Raw genomic sequence first — 26,957 nt, 5'->3', positions numbered from 1 at the left:
ATGGGTGGCCAAGGCATTTCACCCGAGCAAGGTGGTCAGAAGCAGCGGAACCCCAGTGCTGATGGTAGTAGCACCTCTGTTCCTCTCTGAGCTGTCCCCAGCTATGTTAGGCTTTCTTTACAGGACTACACCTACACCCTGGCGTGATGCAGCAACCTGGTCAATGTCTGTTCCGTCATATTGATTTGTCTGTGACAAAGTCAATGGTAGGTCCATGTTGCTTTGCCTGCCATAGAGCGTCAGCTCGGGCTGCCAACCTCTAAGGGTCACCAAAGTCGTCGTCGGTCAGGGGCAGGTGAATGTCTTCCGGCATCTGTTCGAGGAATATTTGCTCGAAAAGCAGCCAAGGTCTGTGACCATCCATTGACGCCAGCTCGTCGCTCATGGGGACGGATGGTGTGTGGTCGCCTAAGCCATCCGTATGTAGCAGCCTTACTGCTCCCTCACAGCGGGAGAATCCAAAAGTGCATATGAGGAGCGTTTTGAGAACCTCATACCTGTCTTCAGTGGGGAGCTGCTGCAGGAAATCGACAATCCTGCCAGCGTTGTCCTGGTCGAGAGAACTGACCAAGTATTAGTCATTCACGGCGTTAGTGGTGATTTGCCTAACATGAAACTGAGCTTCAGCCTGCTGGAACCAGACAACAGGCTGAGAGGTCCAGAACGTTGGCAGCTTCAAGGAGACTGCGTTAGCGTCATTCAGCATGAGGTCTAAGTTTGCCGATTTAGACCGTCGGGGTCACCAAATGTAGTGAACAATGACACGGTAGTCAATGCAAGTTGGTTCAATTGATTTTACTGGAACCCCCGTATGAGCTTATAAGCACAACCCCCATGATACTTTGCTGCCTCCAGGACTATTGTGATGTCAGCCTGGAGGGCTGGCAACGCTCCCAGTGTCTCGGGGCTCTCAGCCCTGCACGAGCCTGCACCTCCGTGACCCGGTTCACTTGTGGATCGGCACAGCCTGCTGCGGTATTTAAAATAATTTATTGGAATTAAAATCAGTCTCCTTGGCTGGGATCAAGCACGATCGGAAACAAGATCTGAATATAACATTTTCAGATGAATATTGGTATCTACTCTCAGTTTGATTAATGATTAATGATTCTTCATTTTGACAAAGGTATTGTTTATTACAATTTCAGGTGGTACACAGAATTTTTTTTATGTCCAAACCTGTCTCGTTTTTATGCAGCTATCCAGAGGGATGGTCCGCACTCCGTATGTTTGGAGTGGTAAGGCCAGTTCTTTCTGGCACAAGTGCCCCGGCTCGTGGGAGGCAATACTATGTGAAAAATATAAAACTTTTGAAGTTTCCCTGATCCATATGTTTTGGGAATGCCCAAGTTTAGAGAGATTCTGGAAAGCCCTTTTCCAAATGTTATCAACGATTCTTAAGATTAATTTAGAACCTTGTTCATTAAATGCTCTGTTTGTATTTTCTCGTGACCCAGATAAACCTTTGTCTGTATCTCAGGAAAAAGTTTTAGCTTTTACCACATGGATTGCCAGATGAGCAATCTTACTGAAATGGAAAGATGAATCATCCTCTACCAACACACAATTTTTGCATGATACAATGTCCTACTGAAGTTTGGAAAAAATTAGGTTTAGTAGTAAAGATGGAGAATTTCAATTTATAAAATTTGGGGCCTATTCTTAGAATTTTGTTATAATTGGAAGAATTAAGCATAATCATGTGCCCTGGAGATTCACTGTCCAATCTCTGGGGGGGGGGGGGGGGGGTGCGTGTCAACATTGGATCCACATTTTTATTTATTATATAAGGTACCCTTGATTAGAGGCAGTGGGTAGATTAGATGTCATTTTTAGGTTTTTTTTTTATTGGGCTTAACTCCACAAACGGGTTTAACATGGAATTACAGATCAATTTAGATGACTATTTCTTGTGTTTATTAAAGAATTCTCAGCTTAGTTTTTTTTTGTGCGCTTACATGTATACAAATGATTTGTTATGTGCTCTCTTTTCTAAAACTGTATGCAAGCTTGCATGTTAAAGTCAATAAAAATATTTTAAAAAGAGATTGAGGACTTCAAACAAGTCTGCTGATGGAGTGAAATGTGTATGCTTTCGTTTTGCTTGAGCGCTGATTTTAAACCCTTTGTGCCGAATTATTCAAACAGTACATAAAACTTACCAAAGGTGCACATTAAAGTAGCGTATTCACATTGAAGGTATTTCTTTTTAATAGGAGGTTGGACTCAAATAGTCTGAATTGCAACTGTGATCTAATGTGGTTGGCTGAGATGCTGCAGGACTATGCTGAGTCAGGTAACACACAAGCAGCAGCTACCTGTGAGTATCCCAGAAGGCTGCAGGGAAGATCCGTTGCCACAGTTACACCAGAGGAATTTAACTGTGGTGAGTTTCAGCTTGGTCAAGCCAAGATAGATCACATTGCTGTCCAGGTATTAAATTACTGGCCCCCAGATTGATTTATCTTTTTAATGTCTATTTCATTTATGTCTTGCAGTTTGTTAGAGAGGCCTCTGCTAAACTGATGAAAAATCATAATTATATATGGTTGTCGCTTTGTACTAATGCTCTTTAATTGCTTGAGCCAGTTCTATAGCCTCATTTATTGCTTTCTTTACTGCAGAACAACTTTCTAAGTTATTATTCAGGTAGAATCAAGGGACAAAAGATTAGAATCGTAGAGAATTTACAACATAGAAGATGGTCATTGGGTGTTGAATGGCTGTTGACTATTGGAAGGGTGCCCAAAAGGCTGGGTTTGAGAAACTTGAAAGTGGATGATTTGGAGGAAAAACTCCAAGCAAGATGTGGGAATTCAACGTGCTAAGAATAAAGAGGCATTTGTGTTCGGAAGTTGTAGTTCTGAGATGTGATAGTGAGAGTCGGAGCTTATCTTGGGCTTTGGAGACTTAAGCTGACGCAAGGCAGGCAAGATGGTGATAATGAATTAACATTTTCCTGTGGACCAGAATTGGTTGATGAAGGTACAGGGGGTGGGGCGGGGAGAGGCAGAATTGGTTGATGAAGGTGTGGGTGATGGGGGAGGGGAGGGAGGAGAGACAGAATTGGTTGATGAAGGTGTGGGTGATGGGGGAGGGGAGGGAGGAGAGACAGAATTGGTTGATGAAGGTGTGGGTGATGGGGGAGGGGAGGGAGGAGAGGCAGAATTGGTTGATGAAGGTGTGGGTGATGGGGGAGGGGAGGGAGGAGAGACAGAATTGGTTGATGAAGGTGTGGGTGATGGGGGAGGGGAGGGAGGAGAGGCAGAATTGGTTGATGAAGGTGTGGGTGATGGGGGAGGGGAGGGAGGAGAGGCAGAATTGGTTGATGAAGGTGTGGGTGATGGGGGAGGGGAGGGAGGAGAGACAGAATTGGTTGATGAAGGTGTACACTAAAAGTTTATGCAAAGTAATGGGCATTCAAGGGGAGTATTGAGGTGAGGGTGAAAGCATCAAAATGGACCACATCTGAAATTCACATAACCTTTCTCTGCAAACATTATAAAATAATGCTGGCCTAGAGACAAAACACATATGGAAAAAAATGTAGAAGACAAAAAAAAGCCTTTCTCAACCAACAAGAGCGTATGGGGCCACGCATTGCCAGTGACTACAGTACATAATCATCCCTTTACAGGGAGAATCAATGAGTGTTCCCATCACTGAATCCAAGTAAAATCACAAAGTGGTATGCTTGAGTGGATGGTCTTTGTGAGCTTGCTGCTTGTGAGTTACTGAGCCACTTTCCACCTGCTTGTCTGAACTATTGAGAATGTGCTGAGATATAATGCAAATTCTGTTGGATTTCTTTTGAATTCATCTCCTTGGTGAAGTACCAACCTCTGATTAGAAGTCTGCTTGACCCTAAAATTAAAGCCCAATCAAAACCCAACCTATCTTGAGCCTGAATGCTTATTTCTTCCCCATTTTCAAAAATCGCATGGGAAAAAATGTTATGACCTGACAATTGCCATCCATAAAACCCACTCAAATGTGTAACTAATCTGTTTGAAGATGAAGCGTCAAAGATTGATCAGGAGCAGAGGGCACATGAAGGGTTACTGAACAAAGCTTCCTGGCCTGTCATGAGAAAAGTTATCATACCATTGCACAACCTGACTGAATCTAAACCGTTCTCGGTTAAAGTTATAGCACCTGTCTAAATTTTGTTAGCTTAGCTCCTAACAGAGATGAGTTTATTGTGTTGTCATCTTGATCAGAATTTCATCGCTAAGGATTGGATTTTTAAAACATAAAAATGTTATTTTAATTTTACCTTCTGATTGTTAACATTTTGTGGTGATCAGCATTCATATGGACAGCACAGACACGTAGGCCGAAGTGGCTTGTTACTATGCTCTGTCTAATTTTTTTAAATTAAACTTTGATTTTGTTTTTGTTTGTGTTGGGACATGTCAGTTGTCAATTCTGGTACATTAGACAGTGAGCCACATTTTGAAAAGTTTTTCATATGTTTTGATATTTTCTTCACTGATGAAATTGGAGACTATTTTAAAAATTAGTTCTCAATCTACATAGAGAAACCACGAATTACAACACAGCCTCAGGATGCAGATGTAACATCTGGGAATACTGTTTACTTTACCTGCCGAGCTGAAGGAAATCCGAAACCTGAAATAATTTGGCTTCGAAACAAGTAAGTTGATGTCTACTGATGACTTCAGCTATTTTTCTTTGTTTAAATGGTTATTGCAAAAGTTAAAATCTGAAGTGATATCTTGGGCGCAGTTGTATATATGCATTTCTGTGGAAGTCCTAAGAGTTTACCTGCCCACAAAATGTCTGAACGTTTTAGTCCTTGTTTTAACCCAAGCAGGCCACTATCACTTAACTGCACAAATGCTGGAGATACTCAACAGGTCAAACAGAGTATCTTTTAAAATAGCAAAAGCCCCTTTTTACATTGGAAAACTACTAAATTGATGGGTGAATGAACCATTTAGGAAAAACCGGTCGCACCAAGGAAAAATGGTTCTGTGCACCCTTTCCCACTGCCTACTCAGAGCAAGGAACCGCCTATCCTCCAGCGGTGACCACCCGAGTGATGTATTACGTACTTGCAGGAAGTGAGATCTCTTCCCCCCCCACCGGCTCAGCAATGGCAGGTATCAATGCAGTTTGTATGATTGTCTTGAGAAGGTGTGCTTCTCTCACCACACAGGCAGGTCTTATCAACATTGTTATCAACAATGCAACACTGTCGGAGCCTGATCAAGACCATTTATCTGCTCTCAGGTGGGAAAAATCTCATGGAGAAATTGAGGAGAGGCAGGGAGGAGTTTGAGGAGCTGCAGATGAAAATGTTTGGTTATTATAAGGCATTTTGAATGGCTATATAATAGTAGAAGAATGTGGATGGGAGAGAGAGACCACAGGGGCGCATGTTCTGCTCTAATATCCTCGAAAATTTTGATGCTGAACAGTGGTGGAATCATTTTAGAATGTCTCATAGTATTTTTGAATTTGCAATCTAGCTCCTCAAGCCAGGTCTGAGGTGCAGGATCTCGGCTCAGAATTGCCATCGCTTGGTGGTGGTATGCCACCCCTTATGAGTATCGATCCATCAGTTGTATCTTTGGTGCAGGTGTCTCCACTGTGTGCACGATGGTGCGCCAAGTTACTGTCGTGTTGTGGGACACCCTCATGAAATGTTTTATTGACCTGCCGAGTGGAGCTCACCTTCAGGAGACAATGGATATGTTCGCAGTAATGGTCTATCCAATGTATGCTGGTGCCATCAATGGCACACATATTCCCATCATTGCCCCATATGATGATACAGCAGCAGCGTACTACAATCAAAAAGGGTGGCATTCCATTGTTCGTCAAGCTGTTGTTAACCACAACTGCCGGTAAGGATCATGCCTGAGTTACTTTTTTTGTCTTCGCCTATCAGTGTGTTTTCCATATGTCAAGCAAAGCATTATGCTTTTGTGGTTCCAGCTTCACAGATGTGTATGTGACTTGGCCTTGTCGCACCCATGATGCTCAGGTTCTAGCCAACTCGCCCCTTTACAGAAAGGATGAGGATGCAGGTGGGTATCTCTTCACATGGGAAGTAAATTAATATGTCCCACTCCACAGTGATGCTTGCAACATGTACATGAGAAGGTCTCAAGTGTGTGAAAAGGCCTGAAATGGTTTCTATATGTGTATATATGTACAGGCTCAAGGATGGGATGACTAAGGGTCAGGTGCAACCCTTGCATGGTTCAACGGTCACAGGAGGATCTGGGTGCACTGGCTGGTTGTATGAGAAACCTATACATCTGCATTGCTCTGCCCACAGGTATCCAAGAACGTTAACAGAGTGAAAACCCTTGCACATTTGATCGGGGACCCCGTCTACCACTCAGGAGTTGGCTGATGAAGGGGTTCATTGCAACACCATGCACTCAATCAACGGAAGCAAAAATTCAACTACAAACTGAGCTCCACACAGATGGTTGTGGAGAGTGCTTTTGGACGTTTCAAAGGCCACTGGAGGTGCCTGGCCAAATGACATGATATTGTCTAATATTGTTATTGCCTGTGGTGTCCTGCATAATATATGTGAGATTAACAAGGAGCATTTTTTTGGAAGAGTGGATGACTGAGGTAGCGATCTCCCTCCACCAGAGAGAGTTCCTTATCGGGGTGCAACAGCGCGGGGTCACCAGGCTATGCATGAGGCTATTATGCTCGTTTTGTGAATGCATCAAGCAAACAACTTGGGCTTTTAAGTGAAATTTAAAGTAAATATATATTGCACATTCCACAAAGTAGTGCATCATAAATATTTTTATCATTGCAGGAAAATAAATTTGCAGTAATGAATAAAGATTTAAAACACATAACTATTAACAATTTGAAGAACTATGTACAATTATGATAAAATAAAGGAATTTCAAAGATAAACTATTCATCATCTTCCAAAACTATTACAGTTATAATAAAATAAAAGAATCCATTCAAAAAAACTATTCATCATCTTCTAATAAGTGAAGAAATGAGGAGGTAAAAGTGGGATTGAAAGAGTCATCTCCCTCAGACTCCCTGGTATAGAGTGGTCTGGTGCTGTGGAGATAGGATGGCAAATGTGGTGGTCTATTAGGCCAGGTGGAGGGAGGTTGGCTGAGGCTGGAGGGAGGAGGGCTGAGGCTGGAGGTGTGCAGGAACACCAAGCGTGGAGATGAGTTCCCTCACAAGGCCTGTCTGAGTTTGCATCTCCTGATGGATGTCCCCCATCATCTGAGCAAAACCGTGGTGTTTTTCTGGCTCTCCTGCTGGTCAGTCTCCTGTTCCTGCCTCTCCACTTCGTGGTGGTTTCCCACCATCCTCTCCTTCCTGCTGCGCCTACCTTTCCTGACGCAGATGATCATGCTCCTGGTCTTCCTGAATCCCCAGATCTTGGTGGTGACCTCCATCCAGGTGGGCTTCCTCCTCTTCTCTCGCGAGCAATAGAACACATGGGAGATTAGAAAGGGCAAGAACTCACAAAACACACGAGAAAATTTGGCATAATGTGGAAGCAGTTCTTATCTGACTGTGGCACAGCAGCAGATGAGATCCTGGGGCCAGATGAGGTACTAGGGACGTTGGTCTTCTCCTCTTCCAGTCCCAAACTGGACAAAGGCACCGATGAGTCTCTGGGAGTCCTCTCACTGGGCTGAATGTTTATGATCAGGGATACAAAGTTGGCTGACCAGCTGGTGCCCCAGATCTGGTAGGAGAGTTTATAATATGACCAGTCCCTCCCACACCTACCATTCAGATCAGCAACATGAAGAAACTTCCTCTGAAGAGTCTTCAGTTTGTTAATCACCTGGGGTTGGTCCCTGGCAAACCCCATGTCTCTGAGCCTGGAGGCGATCCCTTCATATCACGGGCCACCTTTAACTTTGCCCATTGCACGATGAGAGGCTGCCTCCTCAGTCCTGAGTGAGAGGAACTCCCGCATCTCCCAATCTCCCGAGTTTGAGGCCATTTTAATTATTATTTTACTCACTAATTTCACCACTATCACCAGAGATGGCTTCCACTGCCTCTTGGCTACTTACCACATGGTCTTATGCGTGCAAAAACGTCATCAAGGCATCATTAATTGGACCCGGCATACCTGGTGTCTTGTTCAATTTGGACAACTTAGTAATGATACTTTGTCCCTAGGCAGTTCACTCCCAGGGCAATTTTCCCCCACCAATCACTGGTTCGTGAGCGTTCACACTAGCAGGTGAACTGGTTAATTTAGTGTGAAATCTCAGACTTTGATGAAAGGCTTAAGACCTAAATGTTGGTTATGTATCTTTAGCTATGTCAAGTATGCTGTTTGACCTGCTGAGTATCTCCAGCATTATGTTTTAGATTCAATCACTGTGTCTGCAGACTTTCACATATTCCTTCACTATGAGTTAACTAACATTTTGCAATGACTGTTAAAACATGAATGTGAGCAACTACCATGTACAAACTGGAAAATTCTTCAGAGTGATCCTTTAAGATATTTTTGACCATGGCATGATAACTAAATAATCTTTACTTCATGTGTGGTAAAGGATAAGAATAATCTCTTCACATGGAGAAGTAGAGGCAGTTGATCCATCTTTATATAGCCCTTTTTTGAGTTGGAATAGTTGTTTGTGTGCAGGAAAATGAATTTTTACCCTAATGCGGTATTGTGTCCAAGAATTAAATGAGGAGACTGGAATTTACTGGGTTCAGGGGGTTTTGGGAGTCCTTCCATTCTCCCTGCCATATATTGTGACACTACAGTCCATACGTTGCCAAGTTATTAATAGAACCTGCTCAGTTTCTTAATAAGAACTGATCTGAATACTTTTATCAATGGTAATAGATGCACAGAAAAAACACTGGCATCCGGCACCCATGGGGATTGGTAGATGCTGGATGAGTGTATTACCTCGTTGCTTGAGACTAACTCTTACACCTACATTAAGAATAAACAGTTTAAAAGACAAAAATACTATACTGTACTTACATGAATAAACTTCACTCAGATGGATAAATAACCCTTAAAGTATTTTACCTCATTTTCAGTCATGTTCTTTGAAAGATTTAATCATCACTGGGTCTGATTCCACGAAGGCACCTGAAAGATGAACTATAACATATATAACTATAACTATAAAATTATTAATAATTAACTCCACACCACACCCCAAGCAGGTCAAAGGAGACACTTTACGAGAGTCACCCCAACGACGAGTGGCATCAACCAGCTCTTCATCCTGGGTGATGCCATTGTTCTTTCACACAACTTAATTAAATCAGCTGCTACGAGCCAAGCATGTTCGACCAAGGCTCTCTGCTGGCTGAATATTTGCTCCCCTCTTCACCAAAGGTTCATGTGTTAGTTCAGAGAACATTTGCAATTTTAAATTTATGCATTTTACCTATTATTTTATTTTTATTTATTTTGATTTTTTTTTTTTTTTATTTTCCTCAGGTGTTTTTTTTTGCCAGTTGCTTGAGGCTGATGGTTGCTTGAATTCCAGATTCCAGGAGTTTCACTATATTAATGTGATGGCATTGGAGGTAGCAGCAGATTAGCTTCTCATTCTACTACAGGCTTGTAACCTAAATCAAAAGTTCAGCGTAGCACAAGAGGAAATTCCATATTGCTTCAGGCATTGAGCACCATCTGCTTGATCCTGTGCGTACGGTGGTTTGCAATGTGCAAATTGTTTCGTCCACATCCTCAGCAAAAGGTGGACTTCTGTTCATTAGTTTATGTACAAATTGATTTCAGCCTTTATCTGTACATTATTAACTGTGATTGTAATTTGAGGCACCATGAGAATATTACAATGTTTAAGAAAGGCATAATTTTGGCTTCTGTTGATTTAAGAACACGAGTATATCATGTCATCTTCGACTGCCTTGTGGCAAAGAAAAGACTAACCCTGCAAATCAAGTCATTTTGTATCTGATACTTTCTGGGATGGTAAAAATTTATAGATAGATTAAAAAGCTGTGTGCATGTATATCTATATTCATATACAGTACAACTGATTATCCGAAATGGTGGGGACCAGGTCTAAGTCAGATAAACATTTTTTTTCCAGAGAACAGGTCATTTTAAAAAAAATCAGCCCACTTGTAACAGTGTTTAAACAACAACAAGCAACAAGGGAAGGTTTTTTTAAGCATTAAAATAATGTTTTAATTCTCACCAAAAAAAAATGCTGGCCTCACCGATCACTAAGACGAACCAAGCCACCAATCACCGAGTCTACCCAGCCACTGCTGCCAATCCCTGACTTGAACCCACAGGGAGGTTTTCCAGGCCAGAGGAACACTCACTGGTGAATTGGCAGGCTCCTGTCTCCCGGTCACTGGAGCTTCTGACGCTGGAATCCCGACTCCAAATCCTCCCCTAGGTCTATCGCACACCAAGGAAGTAGGCTGAGGGGTGGATTTAGAGTTTGCGATGGCGTCTTGTGTGTGCCGAGGAAAGGGGGGGTGCACTGAGCCCGAAGTCCCACTCCTGCCCGGGAGACCACTCTCCTTGATGATGGCAGGACAAGGGATTCTTCCGTCCACTTGTGTCTGGGAGACAGTGGCACACAGTTTGAGAGGGAGATTTGGAGAGAAAGATCAATAGGGGGAGGTAAAGAAAAAATGGAAAGAGAGGGGAGGAAGTTACCTGAAGCGAGGACAATCATCATTCTAATTTCTTTTCAAGTGATTTTATTTTCAATCTGTGAGGTCAGTTCAGCTCTGAAAAAATTTCTCAGATAAATGAGAATTTTGGAGAATCCGAGTTCAGATAATTGGAGTTATACTGTATATAATCTGAAAATCTGGGGAATGGGTCGCTCGAGATTTTTGAATTTTTCTGGATCCTTGGGCAGTATTTTTAAAATTCGAATCTATAATAATAACAATGAGTTGATAAATGTTGATCATCTATTCATTCATAAATAAAGCAAGCTTCAATTATCTAAACAAGCAGTTTTAAAGAAAAATTTAAAAAAACACCGTTCATCTGTGGGGCTTACCCATTGCTTGCACACAAACAAAAGCCCGCTAAATTTTAAGAGGAGGAAAGATTAAAACAAGAGGACATGAGTTAAGAATTAAGGGGCAGAGGTTTAGAGGTAACATGAGGGGGAACTTCTTTACTCAGAGAGTGGTAGCTGTGTGGAATGATCTTCCGGGAGAAATAGTGGCGGCGGACTCAATTGTATTATTTAAGAAAAGGTTGGACAGGTATATGGATGAGAAGAAGATGGAGGGTTATGGGCATTGTGCAGGGAGGTGGGACTAGAAAGGGGTGTTTGGTTCGGTGCGGACTAGAAGGGCCTAATGGCCTGTTTCCGTGCTGTAATTGTTATGTTATGTTAAATTTTAAAAATTTGAGAGTATTTGAGAAGTCTGGATTTTCAGGTGAACTGGCTTTTTGGACTTTTAATGTACACATTGACTTTACGTATGTCACAGGTATTTAAATCCAGCTTTTTTTGTTATCATTACCAAAATTTGATATTTTATGCTTGAAATGTTATTAACATGCTAATCTGATCTTTGAGTTATCAGCTGATGAAAGTGCTCATCTGTTCCTGTAATGGCAAGACATTGGTGAGGCAAAATTTGGAATATTGTGCAGTTTTGGTCACCTAACTACAGGAGAGATATCAATAAGATAAAAATTAGTGCAGAGAAGACTTACTGAGATGTTACCTGGACTTCAGGAACAGAGTGACAGGGAAAGGTTAAACTAGGACTTTATTCCCTGGAGCAAAGAAGAGTGAAGGGAGATTTGATAAGATTATGAAGGAGATAGAGTAAATGTAGCTAGGCTTTTTCCACTGAGAGTAGGTGAGATAAAAACCAGAAGACATGGATTAAGGGTGAAAGGGAAATGTTTAGGGGAACTTCTTCACACAGAAAGTGGTGGGAGAGTGGAACACGCTGCCAGCTGAAGTGGTGAATGTGAGCTCAATTTTAACATTTAAGAAGAATTTGGACAGGTACGTGGATAGGAGTGGTATGCAGGGCTATGGACTGAGTGCAGATCAGTGGGATTAGGCAAAAAAAATAGTTTGGCAGAGACTAGATGGGCCAAAGGGGCTTTTTTCTGTCCTGTAATGTTCTATAGTTCATAAACTTGTATATGGCAGATTATTTAAATAGCATGTACATTGGCCAATATACCTGGAGCAAATGTAAATAGAAATGTGATTTGAAATCAATATTTGGAGTTGATTTTTGTATAATAAAAATTCTTTCAATTCCCATTATTTTCAATGTCTACGATGACAAGTGCTAAACTATGGGTGCTTTTGCTCCTTTACAGCAATGCATTAGATATGAAGTACAACCCCCGCTTAAACCTATTGGACGATGGCACTTTAATGATTCAAAATACGCAAGAGGATGACCAAGGTGTCTACCAGTGCATGGCCAAAAACGTGGCAGGGGAAGTAAAGACCCCTGAAGTCATTCTTCGGTATTTTGAAATACCAGGTAAATTTTCTTGCTTCAGACCTTTTTGATGGAGAGGACAAGAAGAAAAAATAAATTTCTATTAGTCCCAATTGCCTCTTATTCCACTGTTGCCTCTTGTCTCATAGAGCCATAGAGTTTTCTGGCACTGAAACAGGCCCTTCACAACTTGTGTCTGCTAAGTTGTCTGACTAAGCTGGTCCCATTTGCCTATGCTTGGCCCATACCTCTCCTTTTCTATGCATGCGTCTGTAGAAGTGTCTTTTAAACTTTACAATTGTACCCACCTCTACCATTTCCTCGTTCTGGATACCCCCAGCACCTTCAGATGTCCATCTGGTTCTTTTTAAATTACTCCCATGCCGTCTAATTTTACATTTCCCCATCCTGCATTTAACTATGTACTTCATCTATGACCTTCATGATTTTCTATACCTCTCTATGGTAGACCCCTCGGCCTCTTATGCTCCAAGAAAACGTCCCAGCCTATCCAGTCACTCCTTATAACTCAAGCCCACCTATTGTTCTTGATATCTCCTTCAGCTGGGTGACTAAATGTCAACCCCCTCCCCCGAATTTCCCATCAGCCAGCTGCATTGGACAAACAGCATCTCTTTGGGATATGGGAGATAGTCTATGCAGACATAGGAAAAAATTTGCAAGCTCCCAGCGCAACTCACCAGAAGTTAGAATCAAGCCACGTTCTCTGGAGCTGCGAGATAGCTGCACTACCTGCAACATCACAGCACCTGTAATAAAGAATAAGATGGCTTGCATTTAAAATAGTTTCACCACTGCTCCAAATGGTGTTTAATCCATTGGATGTTAAATTATTCCAATAATATTGTTGCACGCAAAATACTGCAAATGCAGGAAATCTGAAATTATGAACTAAAAAATCCTGCAAATGACAGTCAAAATTTGTGAAGAGAGAAATAGATTTATGGTTTCATGCAGATTACCTTTCATCAGAAGAGAGCAAAGAAAATGTATGTTGCAGCACAAATTGGGGTGGGGTGTGGAGGATGGGTGAACAGATGATAAAGGGGAATGCGATAGGTTGGAGGTCAAGAATGAGTGGTAGTCATACCAGCACAATTTAAGAGTTAGATTTGCCTAATTATTCATTTAAATTTGCCCTTGGGTGAAGGCACTGTTTTGCAGGAAGCATTTGAAACTAGCAATTATTTGGATGTCAAATTCTCAAGCTCCACCAGTATTTATCAAGTTTGCATGTACCAGAATTCAAATCTAATGCCTTTGCAAACTTAAAAATCATTTTTCTGTTCCCACTGCTGTGGAAAAAGAGTGAGGTTAAGCTCTGAAAGGGCATATAGTTTATGAAGTGAACAAATATGAAGTTTGTTTGATCCCCATTCTGCATGAATTTGACTTCCGTTTCTTAAATAGCTCGGCCTGCTTTTGTAATTCAGCCACAAAACACCGAGGTCTTGGTCGGTGAGAGTGTCACATTGGAGTGCAGTGCAACTGGAAACCCCCAGCCACGGATCACCTGGATGAGAAGTGATGGGTCTCCTTTGCCCAGTGATCCCCGCTATACTATAACTTCCTCAGGAGGACTCTACATACAGAATGTAGAGCAGACAGATGGCGGCCAATATACCTGTCTTGCCAACAATAATCAAGACTCCATTCAAGCAAATGCATTCATAATTATTAAAGGTATTTAATGCAAATTTCATCCAACTATTCACAGAGTGCGTGCTTGTCGGAAGTGGGGTATAAAGAAATCCATTTAATCCCTGGTTCATTGTATAAAAGTTGAAAGGATTTGGTTTGCGGTAATTAATTAGCAAATTATTTACAACTTTAAAGCTGGTCACAAAGCTTAAAGATCCATGTCTAAAGTATTCACCATCGTTCCACCTTTGATCGTTCACCTCACTTTCCCATTAATACGGGCATGCTATTCATCTGAAATATTGGTCATGAGTCCACACTTCACCCAATCCCTGGATGAAGAAGTTTGTTCTGAATTTCGGACTGTAATTTATAATTTTTTTAAATTATAAATTTAACATCTATTGTTCTGGAATTGGCCACAAGTGGAAGCATATTGTTGGCATCTGTCAAACCCTTTTGTCTTTATGACTTCTTTTTAATCAATTCAGCACTCACTTTCCCTTTCCAGTGGAATGATTGTTGGCCCATAAAAATCTTTCTTACTGAATTTAGCCTTTAAGTTCTAGTGCATCATTCTCGAGTATCTCTTTGAGTCTTTTTCCATAGCAGCAGGCTGTTAACCTCAGAGCCCATGCCAACAATCAAGCACTCACCCATCCTATTTTGCCCTCCCCAAATTCTCATCACCCCTTCCCCACAATTAAAAAGCCCTGCGCTGTATCTACATATTTATGTGGTCAGCTCATCTACCAACCAACATGTTTTTGGGATGTTGGAAAGTGGAGCATTCAGAGGAAGGCAATACAGTCACAAGGAGATAATGCAATCTCCACGCAGAAAGTGTCAAGGTCAGGAATGAAGCAGGGTTGCTAGAGTTGTGAAACTGTGGTTCTACGAGGTTCACTGCCTTGCTCTGATGATGTCAAGTCCCAATATTTCAGGTGTGTGTTTCACAAATGGTCACCTCTATCTTGTCCAGCTCTGTCCCTGCAAAAATGGCATGAAGGTCTGTGTTTGCTTTACTGGCATTTAAGTTGTTATTTAAGTTTGCAGTTCACTAATTTATGGAGCCATTTTTTTCTCCCCACTCCCCTCCCCCCCCCCACCAACCCTGTCTTTTTAAAAAAATCTGTAGCTCCACCTCAGTTTACACTTCTGCCTGAAGATCAAGTAGCTGTGGAGGGAGAAGCTGTGGAGTTTCACTGTGAAGCAGAGGGTAATCCATCACCAACCATAGCATGGACTAAAGGAGGTATAATTACGTGTAGTAGTATTCAATCATGAATTCAAGCTAAATAACTAAGCGCCTGACTGAAAATGCAAAAACAAAAATTAATTTAACGAATTTTAGCTGAATGTACTTACTTTCTTTTATTTGCTCCATGGAATAATTTTATTTTCTAAATTTTATGGAATATGCTTAATTTCATTCATTGTAAAATTACGAATTGTATTTTGCCAACTTCGGGATTTATTTTTCTTGGTTATTATCGTGGCTAATAATTTAGCTGAGTAGTGAGAGCTTATTGTTGATTTTTATTTCCCTTTCATGTCCAGCCAGTTTTCATTGTTGTTCTCCGAGCCCACACGTTAAAGTTACTTGCTGCTTTGTTTTCAGTTTCACTTCATCCAGTAGGTAGAGTTGAGGGAAAATGATTTTGGTGGGTGCCTGTTGCCTAGCCATGAATAGTGACCCAAACGGAAACACTGATCCTCGTTCCTCTCACTCTCTTTGCCTCTGTATATGTGTCGAGGGGACTGACATCTTGAGATCTAATTGCTTTTGGTTTCCAAACAAAAATTCATGAACGGATATGAAGGTAAATGTCTTGGAGCTTACACGAGGGATGCAGACTTCACAGAAAAATTCATGTTTTTTTATATAAATCTGTGCACTGATTTTCGAATCTGATTACTTATTGAAGTTCATGGAAATCTGCTTTTGTTTACAGGTAGTCCCCTTCAAGCAGACAGACGGCTTGTTATCTTATCCACAGGATCACTGAGAATTTCCAGAGTGGCCCTCCATGATGAGGGCCAATATGAATGCCAGGCTGATAATGTCGTTGGGTCCCGTCAAGTTGCTGTTCAGCTAACTGTACAGCACCGAGGTACTCTACAGATCTGCTGCCACAGAATAACGAAAATGTCTGGCTAATTAAGTGCAAAGAAACCTGTTAGTAGAATAGATACTTGTCAAATTTCAGTGAAGGAAATACTATTGTTAATTGTCAAGCTAGGTTGTCGACTGTGAACATTACCTGTCCAAACGCTAGAGGAAGCAGTACTAACAAGTAAATGAAATCAGAAACCTTTGTTCTTTGTGTAACTAAGCTGGGATATTGAGTACAAAAATTGGGGCTTCATAATAGCTCAGTGGTTAGAGTGATGGCCTTGTAAACCGGGGGTCGCAAGTTTGTTCCTCATTGGAGCCTCGTTTCTGTGAGGAACACTGGACAAAGTGGCAACTGTCTTCCTTATGGTATAAAAAGTATGTATGTTATATTCTAAATGTAGTATTACGTGACAATAATGGAACCTTTTACATCTGGAGGAAGGATATCAATACTTTGGAAAGGGTGCAGAGGAGATTCACCAGATGTTGCTGTAACTAGAGGGCTTAAGTTACAGAGAGAGGTCTGAAAGCTGGGTCTTTAATTCTCAGAGCATAGGAGTGTAAAGGGTGGCCCTAAAAATATATAAAATGAAAAGGGCAAGGATAAAATGAACACTCAGTCATTTTCCCAGGGTAGATTATTGTTGATCTACGTGAGAGGGGAGCAAATAAGAGGGACCTGCAGGGCATCCTTTTCACTCAGATGGTGGTCTGCAACTGGCACGAGCTGCCAGAGGAAGTGATAGAAATTAATGCAATTCCAATGTTCAAAGGGCATCTGGACAAATGTATGGATAGGTAGAATTTGGAAGGATATGAATCAAATGCAGGTAAATGCATGGATGAGTTGCACCAAAGGGCCTGTACCATGCTCTGTGGTTTTAAAAAAAAACACAATTGTTGACAGCCACAATGTTTTGTGTGCCTTACCAACCTTGCCTGCCTGTGGTATCTTTGGAAGCTGAAGAAGAATTAGATGTAAATCAGTTGTAGAAGAATAAACTTTGCTGGGCAGAGTTGACTGATGATTTAGGAAGGAAAAAAAGATTACCAGTCTGCATGTATAACCACTGTTCTCTTTCCCTGACTGTTTCTAGTATCGCTGGTCTTCACAAACAGGCCTGCTGACCTGACAGTTGCAGCTGGAACAGATGCGCAGATTCCCTGCAGCTCTCGGGGGGACCCTGAACCAACCATAACATGGAGTAAGGTGGGTGGCGATAGCTTTGGAACCAGATTTGTTGGTCAGCTAAGAGCATTCCATATTAAAGACTTCCCTGACAAAAAAAAAGTCTCGAATTTAAATAAAACCAAAACTGTGGGAAGCCAACATGTTTATGGATTGGGTTTCATTGGACAGTAGAAAGTTGATATGTGACAATGTAAAGCTTTTATTTCTCACTGTAATGCACAATTCATTGATAAATAGCTTGATGTAGGTATTGTACAAGAAAGGGAAAGAGAGTGAAGTACTGGATCAAATGAAATTCTGCATTTACTATGAATAGAGGCAGAAGTATTTTACTTTTAATTTAAAAAAATAAAAGCAGTAATGTTGGCGTAGCAATTAGCCCCAGCAATCGGAACCAGGGTTTGAATCCCACGCTGTCTGTAAGGAGTTTGTTCGTTCTCCCCATGTCTGTGTGGGTTTTCCCCGGGGCTCCAGTTTCCTCCCACCGCTCAAAATGTAACGAGGATGTAAGTCAACTGGGTGTAAATTGGGTGCCACAGACTCATGGGCCAAAATGGCCTGTTATTGTGATGTATGTCTACATTTAAATTGAATCTGTGTGATCTGCCCTCAGCCATTGAGCGGTGCTCCTGAATCAGCAGGTTGCAAAACTTTTCATGCAATCTGAGAGGTATTGTGTTGTCCTCGGTACCATCTTTCAGATGATGTGTTCAATGTCGATTAGTTAGTAAACTGACATGATTCGTTCCATGGGATTAAAGAGTGTTACAGGGGTTAGAAATAAAACAGGAAGTGCTGGAAATAACAGGTCAGTCAGCATTTTGGGGAGAGAGGAAAACAGTTAACATATCAGGTAACAAGGTGACCCCTTCTGATGGAAACTATATAAATTCAAGTTGTCCTTACCTTATTCTCAGAACATTGCTCCACTGATATGTAGTTGTAGATTCTGAACAATGAAGTTATGTTACTTGAGCATGATTCTGAACAGGTCGGAGCCATCTGATTTCTGCAGATTGTTATCATGACTGATGTGTAGGTAATGTGTCAAATGTGTCTGCAACCTTGGAGATGAAACCTTTTTTGTAATTGTTGCAGAGTGGAGAATGAAGTATCATTCAGTTATCTTCGGAGACTAATGAAAGATCTTTTTGAGACTGATCTCTGGTTTTAGGCTCATCAGCCAGGGGAAACAACCTTGCATCTACTCTAAAAGATCCAGAAGAACTGAAGTTAAGTTGAACAAGAAAGTCTGCAGGCTCTGCGATCGTAGTTCAAAAGTGCTGGGGGTAACATGACAGGTCACGCAGCATCTGCAGAAGTAAAGGGTAACCACAATTCGGGCCTGAGCCCTTCATCAAGGTGTGAGCAAAAAGTAGGTATCCACCTGAATAAAAAGGTAGGGGAGGAGAGGAGAGGAGGGAGGGGCAGGGGGAGGAGTGCAGGCCACCAGGAGTGGATGTGGTTGGGAGGGGAGAAGATAAAGCTGAGAAATGATAGAGGGAGAGGGTAGCTCTCTGAATGGAAAGAGAAAAGGGTGGGGACAATGTTTTTTTTTATTGAGATTATCTTTTCCTAATAAAATTTAACAAATTTAGACCCAGTCTGCCTAATTGACATTGACTTCAACCCCACACCCCTGACTTCTATCATGGAATCAATCTGCTGATCCTTAATTGCATTCCTGCTGTTGGAAGTATTTTCTCCCTTGGGTAAAGTGACCAGACTGTAAATGTCATTCTAACAATGGCTTACCAGGGCAGTAAATTAGTGTAGTAAGGGCGTTTGTTTTCCTCATTGTTTCCTGTGCCTGCACATTAATTTTAACTGATAAGTGTTCATGGACACTGGGGTCACTGGCAACAAGAGCATTTTCAAAGAAATATTCTCTTTCTAATTTACCACCAAACTGAATGAACACCTAATTTTCCACGATACATTCCATCTGCAATGTCATAGCCCATTAAATATGCCTGTCTTTATCACCCCTAAATCCCCTCCCCAAATTCCGGAGAACCTACACTTGCACCAGCTCGTGTGGTTACATTTGATCCTGTCTTTCATGCTGGAGATCAGTGGAGCCCCAGCCCATTCCTGAATTGGCAGACTGTCCCCAAACTTAGTCCAGAAAGAAAACCCTGCTTAGTCCTACTGTTTTCTGACCTGTATTTATCCCCAATCCTTGCCAGCATACTGCTTTAATTTTGCTTAATAGCTTTTTGTGAGGCATTTGTTGAAGCTTCTGAAAGTCCTCACACACATCTCCCCCTCATTGTTCTGTTGGTTATGACCTAAAATAAAACTTAACACATTTAACCAACATAATTTCTTCATTCTGATTCGGTACAGATTTTATTCTCTAGAAGCCTTGTGCTAATTCTTGTCTTACTCTAATGTCAGACTACAACCTAAAGCATCCTGCTTTCTCTCTCCCTCCTTGAGTAGTGGGGTTATGTGTGATACCTGATAATTTGGGGGAGCTATTCTGAAAATTATAGAATCTGGGAAGATAGCAAGCAGTTTATCCACTATTCAAACCATAGGATGCCTATCGACAGGACATGTGGACAGACAAATTAGGAGCAAGAGAGGCCACTTAACCCCCTGAGCCTGCTTTGCCATTTAGATGCAAGGACAGATAGGAGCAGGGCGAGGACTCCGGGAACCTTGGTCTGTTAGCTGATCTATGTTGGCCCTTTCAGTGGCTGTTCCCCATATCCCTCATCTGCTTGAATCTTACAAATATTCAAATGACCTATGCCTTAAATAGTGAACACTACTGCACAGTAAAGGCCCTTCAGCCCTCCATGTTGTGCTGATCCATATATTGCTTCCTGCCTCATTACACTCTGTTTTGCTTTCATCCATGTGCCTTCCTAAGAGTCTCTTAAATGCCCCAAATGTTTCAGCCTTTAACACCATCCCTGGAAAGGCATTTCAGGCCCTCACAACTCTGTTTAAAAAAATTTAAAAAAACTACCTCTGATGTCTCCCCTAAATTTTCCTCCTTTCTCTTTGTACATATGTCCTCTGGTGTTTGCTATTTCTGCCCTGAGAAACAGGTGCTGGCTGTCCACCCTGAACCTGCCTCTCAGTATCTTGTAGACCTCTATCAAGTCTCCTCTCATCCTTCTTCGCTCCAAAGTGAAAAGCCCCTACTCTGCTAACCTTGCCTCATAATACTTATTTTCCAATCCAGACAATCTCCTCTGCACCCTCTCCGGAGCTTCCACATCCTTCCTATAATGAGGTGACCAGAAATGAATGCAATACTCAGTGTGGTCTCTCCAGAGATTTATAGAGTTGCAAATTAGCTCTCTTGAACTCAATCTCCCTATTAATAAAGTCCAACATTCCATAGCCCTTCTTAACTATCCGATCAACCTGTGTGGCAACCTTGAGAAATGTATGGATTCGGACCACAAGATCCTTCTGTTCATCCACACTCTTAAGTAACCGACCATTAACCCTGTACTCAGCCTTCTGGATTGACCTTCCAAAATGCATCACCTCATACTTGAGCTCCCATCTGCCACTTTTCTGCCCAACTCTGCATCCTGCCCATATCCTCTTGTGACTTTCGACAACCCTCAGCTCCATCCACAACTCCTCCAACCTTCGTACCATCTGCAAAATCACTGATCATCCTTCCACCTCTTCATGCAGGTCATTTATAAAAATCACAAGTGCAGGGATCCTAGAACAGATCCCTGCAGAACTCCACTAGTCCTGACCTCCTGGTAAAATACTTACCATCCACTATTACTCTCTGCTTTCTACATCCAAAACAATTTTTTATCCACACAGTTAAGGTTCCATGGATCCTATGCCTTGTCAATTTATTTTGTTAACTCCTCAAAAAAAACTCAAATTAAGCTCGTGAGGCATGACCTTCCTTTCATGAAGCCATGCTGACTATTCTTGAGTAGACTGTCCTTCTCCAAATGCTTGTAGATCCTACTGCTTAAGAATCCTCTCCAATAGTTCTCCCACCACTGATGTAAGATTCACTGGTTTATTATTCACATGGTTCTCCCTTTTACCTTTTTTTAAACAGGGGGACCACATTTGCCATTCTTCAATCCAATGGCACCTCCCCCTGTGGCCAAAGACGACTGAAAGATTATAGCTACTGACCAGCTATCTCTTCCCTCACTTCCCACAGCAACCTGGGGTATATAGCGTCTGGCTCCGGGGACTTAGCACTCTTAATGTTTTTAAGAAAATCCAACACTTCCTGGTCTTTAATCTCAACATGGTTCACCACACAAGCCTGTTTTCTTCCATCCTCACCCTGATCAAGATTATTTTCTTTTGTGAATACTAAAGTAAAATATTAATTTAGGACCTCAGCAACCTCGTCTGCCTCCAGGAAAATGTTGACTCCTTTATACTTTAGCAGCCCCACCTTCATTCTCGTCATCCTTCTGTTCTCCACATACTCAGAGAACGCCTTGTGTTCTCCTTAATTCTACATGCCAGATCTCATGCCCCCTTCGAGGTCTGCTAAGTTCTTTTTTAAGCTCCTTCCTGGCTACCATATACTTCTCATGAGCCTTTCCTGTTTCCTATATCTAATGTATGCTTCCTTCTTGCTCTTTACCAGCTGCCTCATCTTCTTCGTCAACCACGTTTCCCTTTTCCTACCATCTTTCCCAGTGGGACACACCTATCCTGAACCCAGCACACGTGGGTAGATCGTCCCCCCAACAATGTCCAAAGCACTGGAGTTATTGTTGAGAGAAATGGCCACAGAGGTGCTCTGCACTCTCTGCCTATTCCCCTTCCCTGGCCTAACAGTCACCCACCTACCTGCCTCCTAACCTTTGGGGTGACTGTCTCGCTTAAGCTCTTGTCTATCACTGCCCCTCTCGAATGATCCAAGTTCGTCCAGCTTCAGTTCCCTAACTCATTCTTCAAGGAGCTGCAGCTGGATGCACCTCTTGCAGGTGTGATCATCAGGAATAATTGCGCTGTCCCAGATTTCTCACATCTTACATTCGGAGCATTCCCCTGCCCTAGCTGCTGTCTCCTTTCTTTGTTCAAATGCAAAGATCTTACAGGACCTTACTTGAAAGAAGCTCATCCAGCCTCTGCCTGCCACTCCTAAGCTGAGCTCTCACACACTGGCCACTCCACTTGAGCTTCCCTTCTCTTTATTTGTCACTGGCTCTTATCTGTAGTACTCACTCCCACCACTCACCACCCTCAAATTGTCCTCCACTCTCTTTGATCTCTGAGGCAGAGATGTGTAACGTTGTAAGAGAAGAAACTACTAGGCACCTTTTTTTGTTAAATGATCATTTCTTTATTTGTAACTCTGACTCCTTGTTTGCAATGGACCCACCAGCAAGACACCTCTGTCTACCCTGTCAAACCCCCTTAGGAAATAATATCACCCTTCATTCCTCTAAATTCCAAGGAGTCCAGACTAAAACACTCTTAGCCTATATTTACAGGACCTCTCATCCCTCATCTCTGGAATTATCTTGGCAAATCTCCTTTGGACTGCCTCCAGTGCTTCTGTATAATTTTAAGGTAACAAGGTCAAAGCCTTTTTCTGGTATTCCAGGTGTGGCTTCATTGACACCTGTAACATACACTTCCTAGTTTTAAACTTCCAATCCCATGGCAGGTTAGCCCATTTACCTAAAACACAGAAACAGGCCCTTCTGCTCAACTTGTTGATGCCAATCATGTTAGCTTTCTGAACTGTTTGCCTGTATTTGTCCCATAGCCCTTCAAACCAATCCTATGTTTGTACCTGTCTGAATGTGAATGTGTTGTAAGTATAAATGTACTTCCTTTGCACCCATCCACCCACCACCCTCTGTGTGGAAAAAGTTGCCTCTCGGGTCCCCTTTAAGTTTCTTTCACCTCTTTGGTTTGATTCCTTTACCCTCGGGAAAAGTCTATGACCTTCACCTTTAATGGCTGATCAGTGACTGCAAGTTCATACTTAATTGGTTAATAACCTGTCTTTCACCATTTAATTAATATCCTTTTTATTTTTTTCCTGGCAAATTAAACAATTTCACAATCATAACATTTGCCAACAGCAAACATTTTAATTTCCTGACTGTCATCTTCATAACTTACTCTCCTACCCACCTTTGTCATTGGCAAACTTAACTGTGCCTTTGTCCAAGTCATTTAAATAAATTGATGCTCGTGGCACATCTCGTTAGGTTTTGCCAACAAGAGAAAGACCCATCCAGTGGGCCAGCCATTCTTCTGTCCATATCAATGTGATGCTTCTCATTTTTCAAGTTAAACTTTGATGCAGCACTTTATCAAATGTCTTTTTTAAATCTTAGTATACCCCCTGGTTTCCTCTATTCTCAGCATATCTTCTTACATGAACTACAATAAATTGGACCAACTTGCCTTGCTCAAAATTCGGGCTGATTTTGCTTGTTTCTTGAAATTTCTCGATAAAGGGCACTTTTTTTGCACAGAAAGTTCGTAAGTATACAAAAAAAAATTAGCCTACTTACCTCCGGTGTGTCCTGATGTGGTCGTTTATACAGGGGCACTTTTACACAGCCTTCCTGTGTTGCGGAGTTGGTCAGAGGGTGAAAGTCGTATTTATTAAGCCTGTTTCTTACGGAGTGCTGTGGTGAATTTGCACTGCAGCAGCTCCGTAAAAATGTGTAGAGGTACGACTGGAAAAATTACGGGATGGAATTGGGATAAAAAATTCTGTCCTGACATTTTTACACTGCTACCAGATGCAGTCCTGTCATTTTCTGCTGTTCAGTGGCTGTGTAAAAGTGCCTAAAGACTATCATGGATTACCTTTTAACAGTTTCCCCATCACAGATATTATCTAATTTCCTGCAACTAGTTCCCTCTCTTTTTGAATAAAGGCATATAATCTTCGAATCTTTTGGCTTTCAAGTCCTTTATTTTCCCCCAATGCTAATTTCTTTCTTAATTCACTACATTTGTTCTCTTTCCCAGGTTTTCTGCAATAAAAGCATAGAAAGTACATTTAATTTTTCCCATTTCTTTATTCCCCAAGTATGGCATATCCTATCTCAGCCTGTAAATAATTTACATAGACTTCCTGTATGAAGTTTTATTGAAGCTTTTGCAATCTGCTTTTGTTTCTTTTGCAGCTACTCTTGTATTTTGCTTTGTGGGTTTTTAATGAATTAATAAGTTTTGGAGTCATCTGGATGCCTCTGACCTTTCCCATATCAATGATAAATCATGCTTTTTTCCTGCACTGCGCCTGTCCCAGATACCCATGTCCAACTGGTATGTTTTCTATTCAGTCAACCACGGTTCAAGCATAAATCTGTCTCAACAATTTTGTGCTGCAAGATTTCCATCAGTCCTTGGGAGATCTAGTGGCAACATTTTTGGCTTCCATTGGGAACTTTGTTCAGCACAGAATGAAATGGACTTGGCTTCTGAATGTAGTTAATGCATTTTGGGAAAGAAGCACTCATCTATGTCCCTGGAAGTACTGACACTTTATTGCCCAGCACCATTTTATTGCATAAGAAGTAGTTCTCAGCTAATAAGTGGCAGAGGATTCAACTGGTGATTGTTGGTACATGGTCCAGTTGGCAGCACATGAGTTAGTTTGTCCCCTGCAAATTTGTACTGGCATTTCAATTTCTTGGCTATATCTCTCAATAATGTAAATGAGGGGGACAGCGAAGTCTGGACCCTGAGAATATGTGCATAAGATGCAAGGGGAGAAATTTAAAGGTAATCTGAGGGATATTTTTCATGCTCTCAGAAGATCAGGAATATCTGAATGATCTTCCAGAGGAGGCAAGCACATGTATGATTAAAGGACATTTGGACAAGGACTTGGGTAGGAAAGGTGTAGGGGGATATGGGTCCATGCATGCAAATGGAATTAGCATAGATAGGCATTACAACCAGTATGGCTAAAGTTGTCTGAAAGGACAGTTTGATGGCACAAAGTTGAATGGAAAGGTTAGTTTATGGGGGAAGATTGTATCAACGGATGAAATAAATCTAAAAGTGCTGTAAATGCACACCAAGTCAGGCACTGGTGTGGAGAGAGAGAAATGCTTTGTTTCAGGGTGACTCAGAAGATTAAATGGAGAAAAATTAACAGCTGATTTTTCTTTTGCCAGGAAGGGGATTGAAAACGTATTGAGCAATGGCAGGTAAAATGATCAATAATTCACATCCTGCATTAGGCCATTCGGATGAAGACCGTGCTGGTAAATGGTCTTCAGACTGAGATATTTACTCTGTTTCTCTTCCCACAGAAGTAGCCTGACTTGCTGAGTATTTCCAGTAATTTCTTTGTTGTTTTGTTTTTTTTGATTTCCAGCATCTGTGGGGTTGGTTGACTGGGCTACCCTGATTCCCACATTGGATGTTCAGGTCATTTGAAACCTGCTGGGCCTGTCAGTACAATAAGACATTCAATGGCATTTCTTAATCCCTGTTATCATTTCTCTTCTTTTGTGACAATAGCCACCAAGGTTCCATGTATTGTAATATCCACAAAGTTCTTGTAATCTCTCGTTCCCCTTCCTGTCCAAGGCCGCCTTCTGCTTCCTGAAATTTACTTGGATTAGTTTTATTTTTCCACTGCTTGTGTTCTCTTAGTGGAGTTTTGGCTCATGCTGAATTTATTATGGTGCTCATTACCACGGATGATTTGATGATTTCACCCCCCCCCCCCCCACTCTCCAAATTTCAGGCCTCCAGTTACCGGCACCTGCTCAAATAATTGACTGGTTGATGGACTTTGCTGGTGGTAGTGGTAGAGTCTAAAATCCATTCATAAACATCCTTCCAGTGCAGACATCTGGCTTTCAGCAACACAAAGCAAATGGTATCCCCAAAGCAACACTGATGTAAAAGGGGAAATACAATGGTTTTTACTGCACCATTAGATGATTTTTCCACCGCTGTCATCCCGCAGTTCTTTCCGTTCTGCTGCTCACTGTACAATCTCAGCATTGTTCTTTCAATGAAGCATCTTCAGGTCTTTACTTCTGGTGTTTAGCTGATAGAGCAGTGGTTCTTAACCTTTTTCTTTCCTCTCACATCCCACTTTAAGTATGCTATAGGTGCTCTGTGGTTAGTAAGGGATTGCTTAAGGTGGGATGTGGGTGGAAAGAAAAAGGTTGAAAGCCACTGTTATAATTGTTTCTAATTGACTCGTTATGTGCACAGTTTCATAACTCCAAAGGAAATGGGCCAATGACAATTTTTCTCAAGCCAAATATTTCAGTAACAATTGGGTCTAGAGCAGTGATTCTCAACCCTCCCTTCCCACTCACATCCCACCTTAAGCAATCCCTTACTAATCACAGAGCACCGATGGCATAGGGATTACTTAAAGTGGAATGTGAGTGGAAAGGAAAAGGTTGAGAACCACTGTGATATAGCGGTTTCCCTGGCAGTATTGTTCCAAGGCAAGTTTGATACAAATCCATAATACAGTAAAAAATATTCTGATGATCTGCTTGCTTGCCAGCTGTTTTTAAAACCTGCCCTTTAATTCACTGTGGCCCTAATTCCTGTGTTTTTTTT

At 41.7% G+C, this 26,957-nt stretch overlaps 1 protein-coding gene across 4 annotated transcripts in view; it reads left to right on the top strand.

Annotated features, from left to right (window-relative positions):
- Window positions 1-26,957, top strand: part of LOC138736528 (peroxidasin homolog) — a 243,839-nt gene that overhangs the window by 150,936 nt on the left and 65,946 nt on the right. For 3 of the 4 annotated variants that reach the window (XR_011340350.1, XM_069886187.1, XM_069886186.1), the window contains 7 exons: window positions 2,217-2,386; window positions 4,540-4,657; window positions 12,320-12,489; window positions 13,879-14,151; window positions 15,248-15,364; window positions 16,065-16,223; window positions 17,326-17,438. Coding sequence is in view for 3 of the 4 variants with exons in the window: in XM_069886187.1 (XP_069742288.1) it covers window positions 2,217-2,386; window positions 4,540-4,657; window positions 12,320-12,489; window positions 13,879-14,151; window positions 15,248-15,364; window positions 16,065-16,223; window positions 17,326-17,438 (1,120 nt within the window). In the remaining variant the exon portion in view is untranslated. Of the gene's footprint in view, window positions 1-927; window positions 1,127-2,216; window positions 2,387-4,539; window positions 4,658-12,319; window positions 12,490-13,878; window positions 14,152-15,247; window positions 15,365-16,064; window positions 16,224-17,325; window positions 17,439-26,957 lie in introns of those variants that run through there. The other variant, XM_069886188.1, reaches the window with a different exon arrangement.

The sequence above is a fragment of the Narcine bancroftii genome, chromosome 6 (genome assembly GCF_036971445.1).
Source record: "Narcine bancroftii isolate sNarBan1 chromosome 6, sNarBan1.hap1, whole genome shotgun sequence".
Classification (NCBI taxonomy): Eukaryota; Metazoa; Chordata; class Chondrichthyes; order Torpediniformes; family Narcinidae; genus Narcine; species Narcine bancroftii.
Note: the sequence above shows the minus strand (reverse complement) of the source record. Positions and strands in the feature narration are given on the sequence as shown.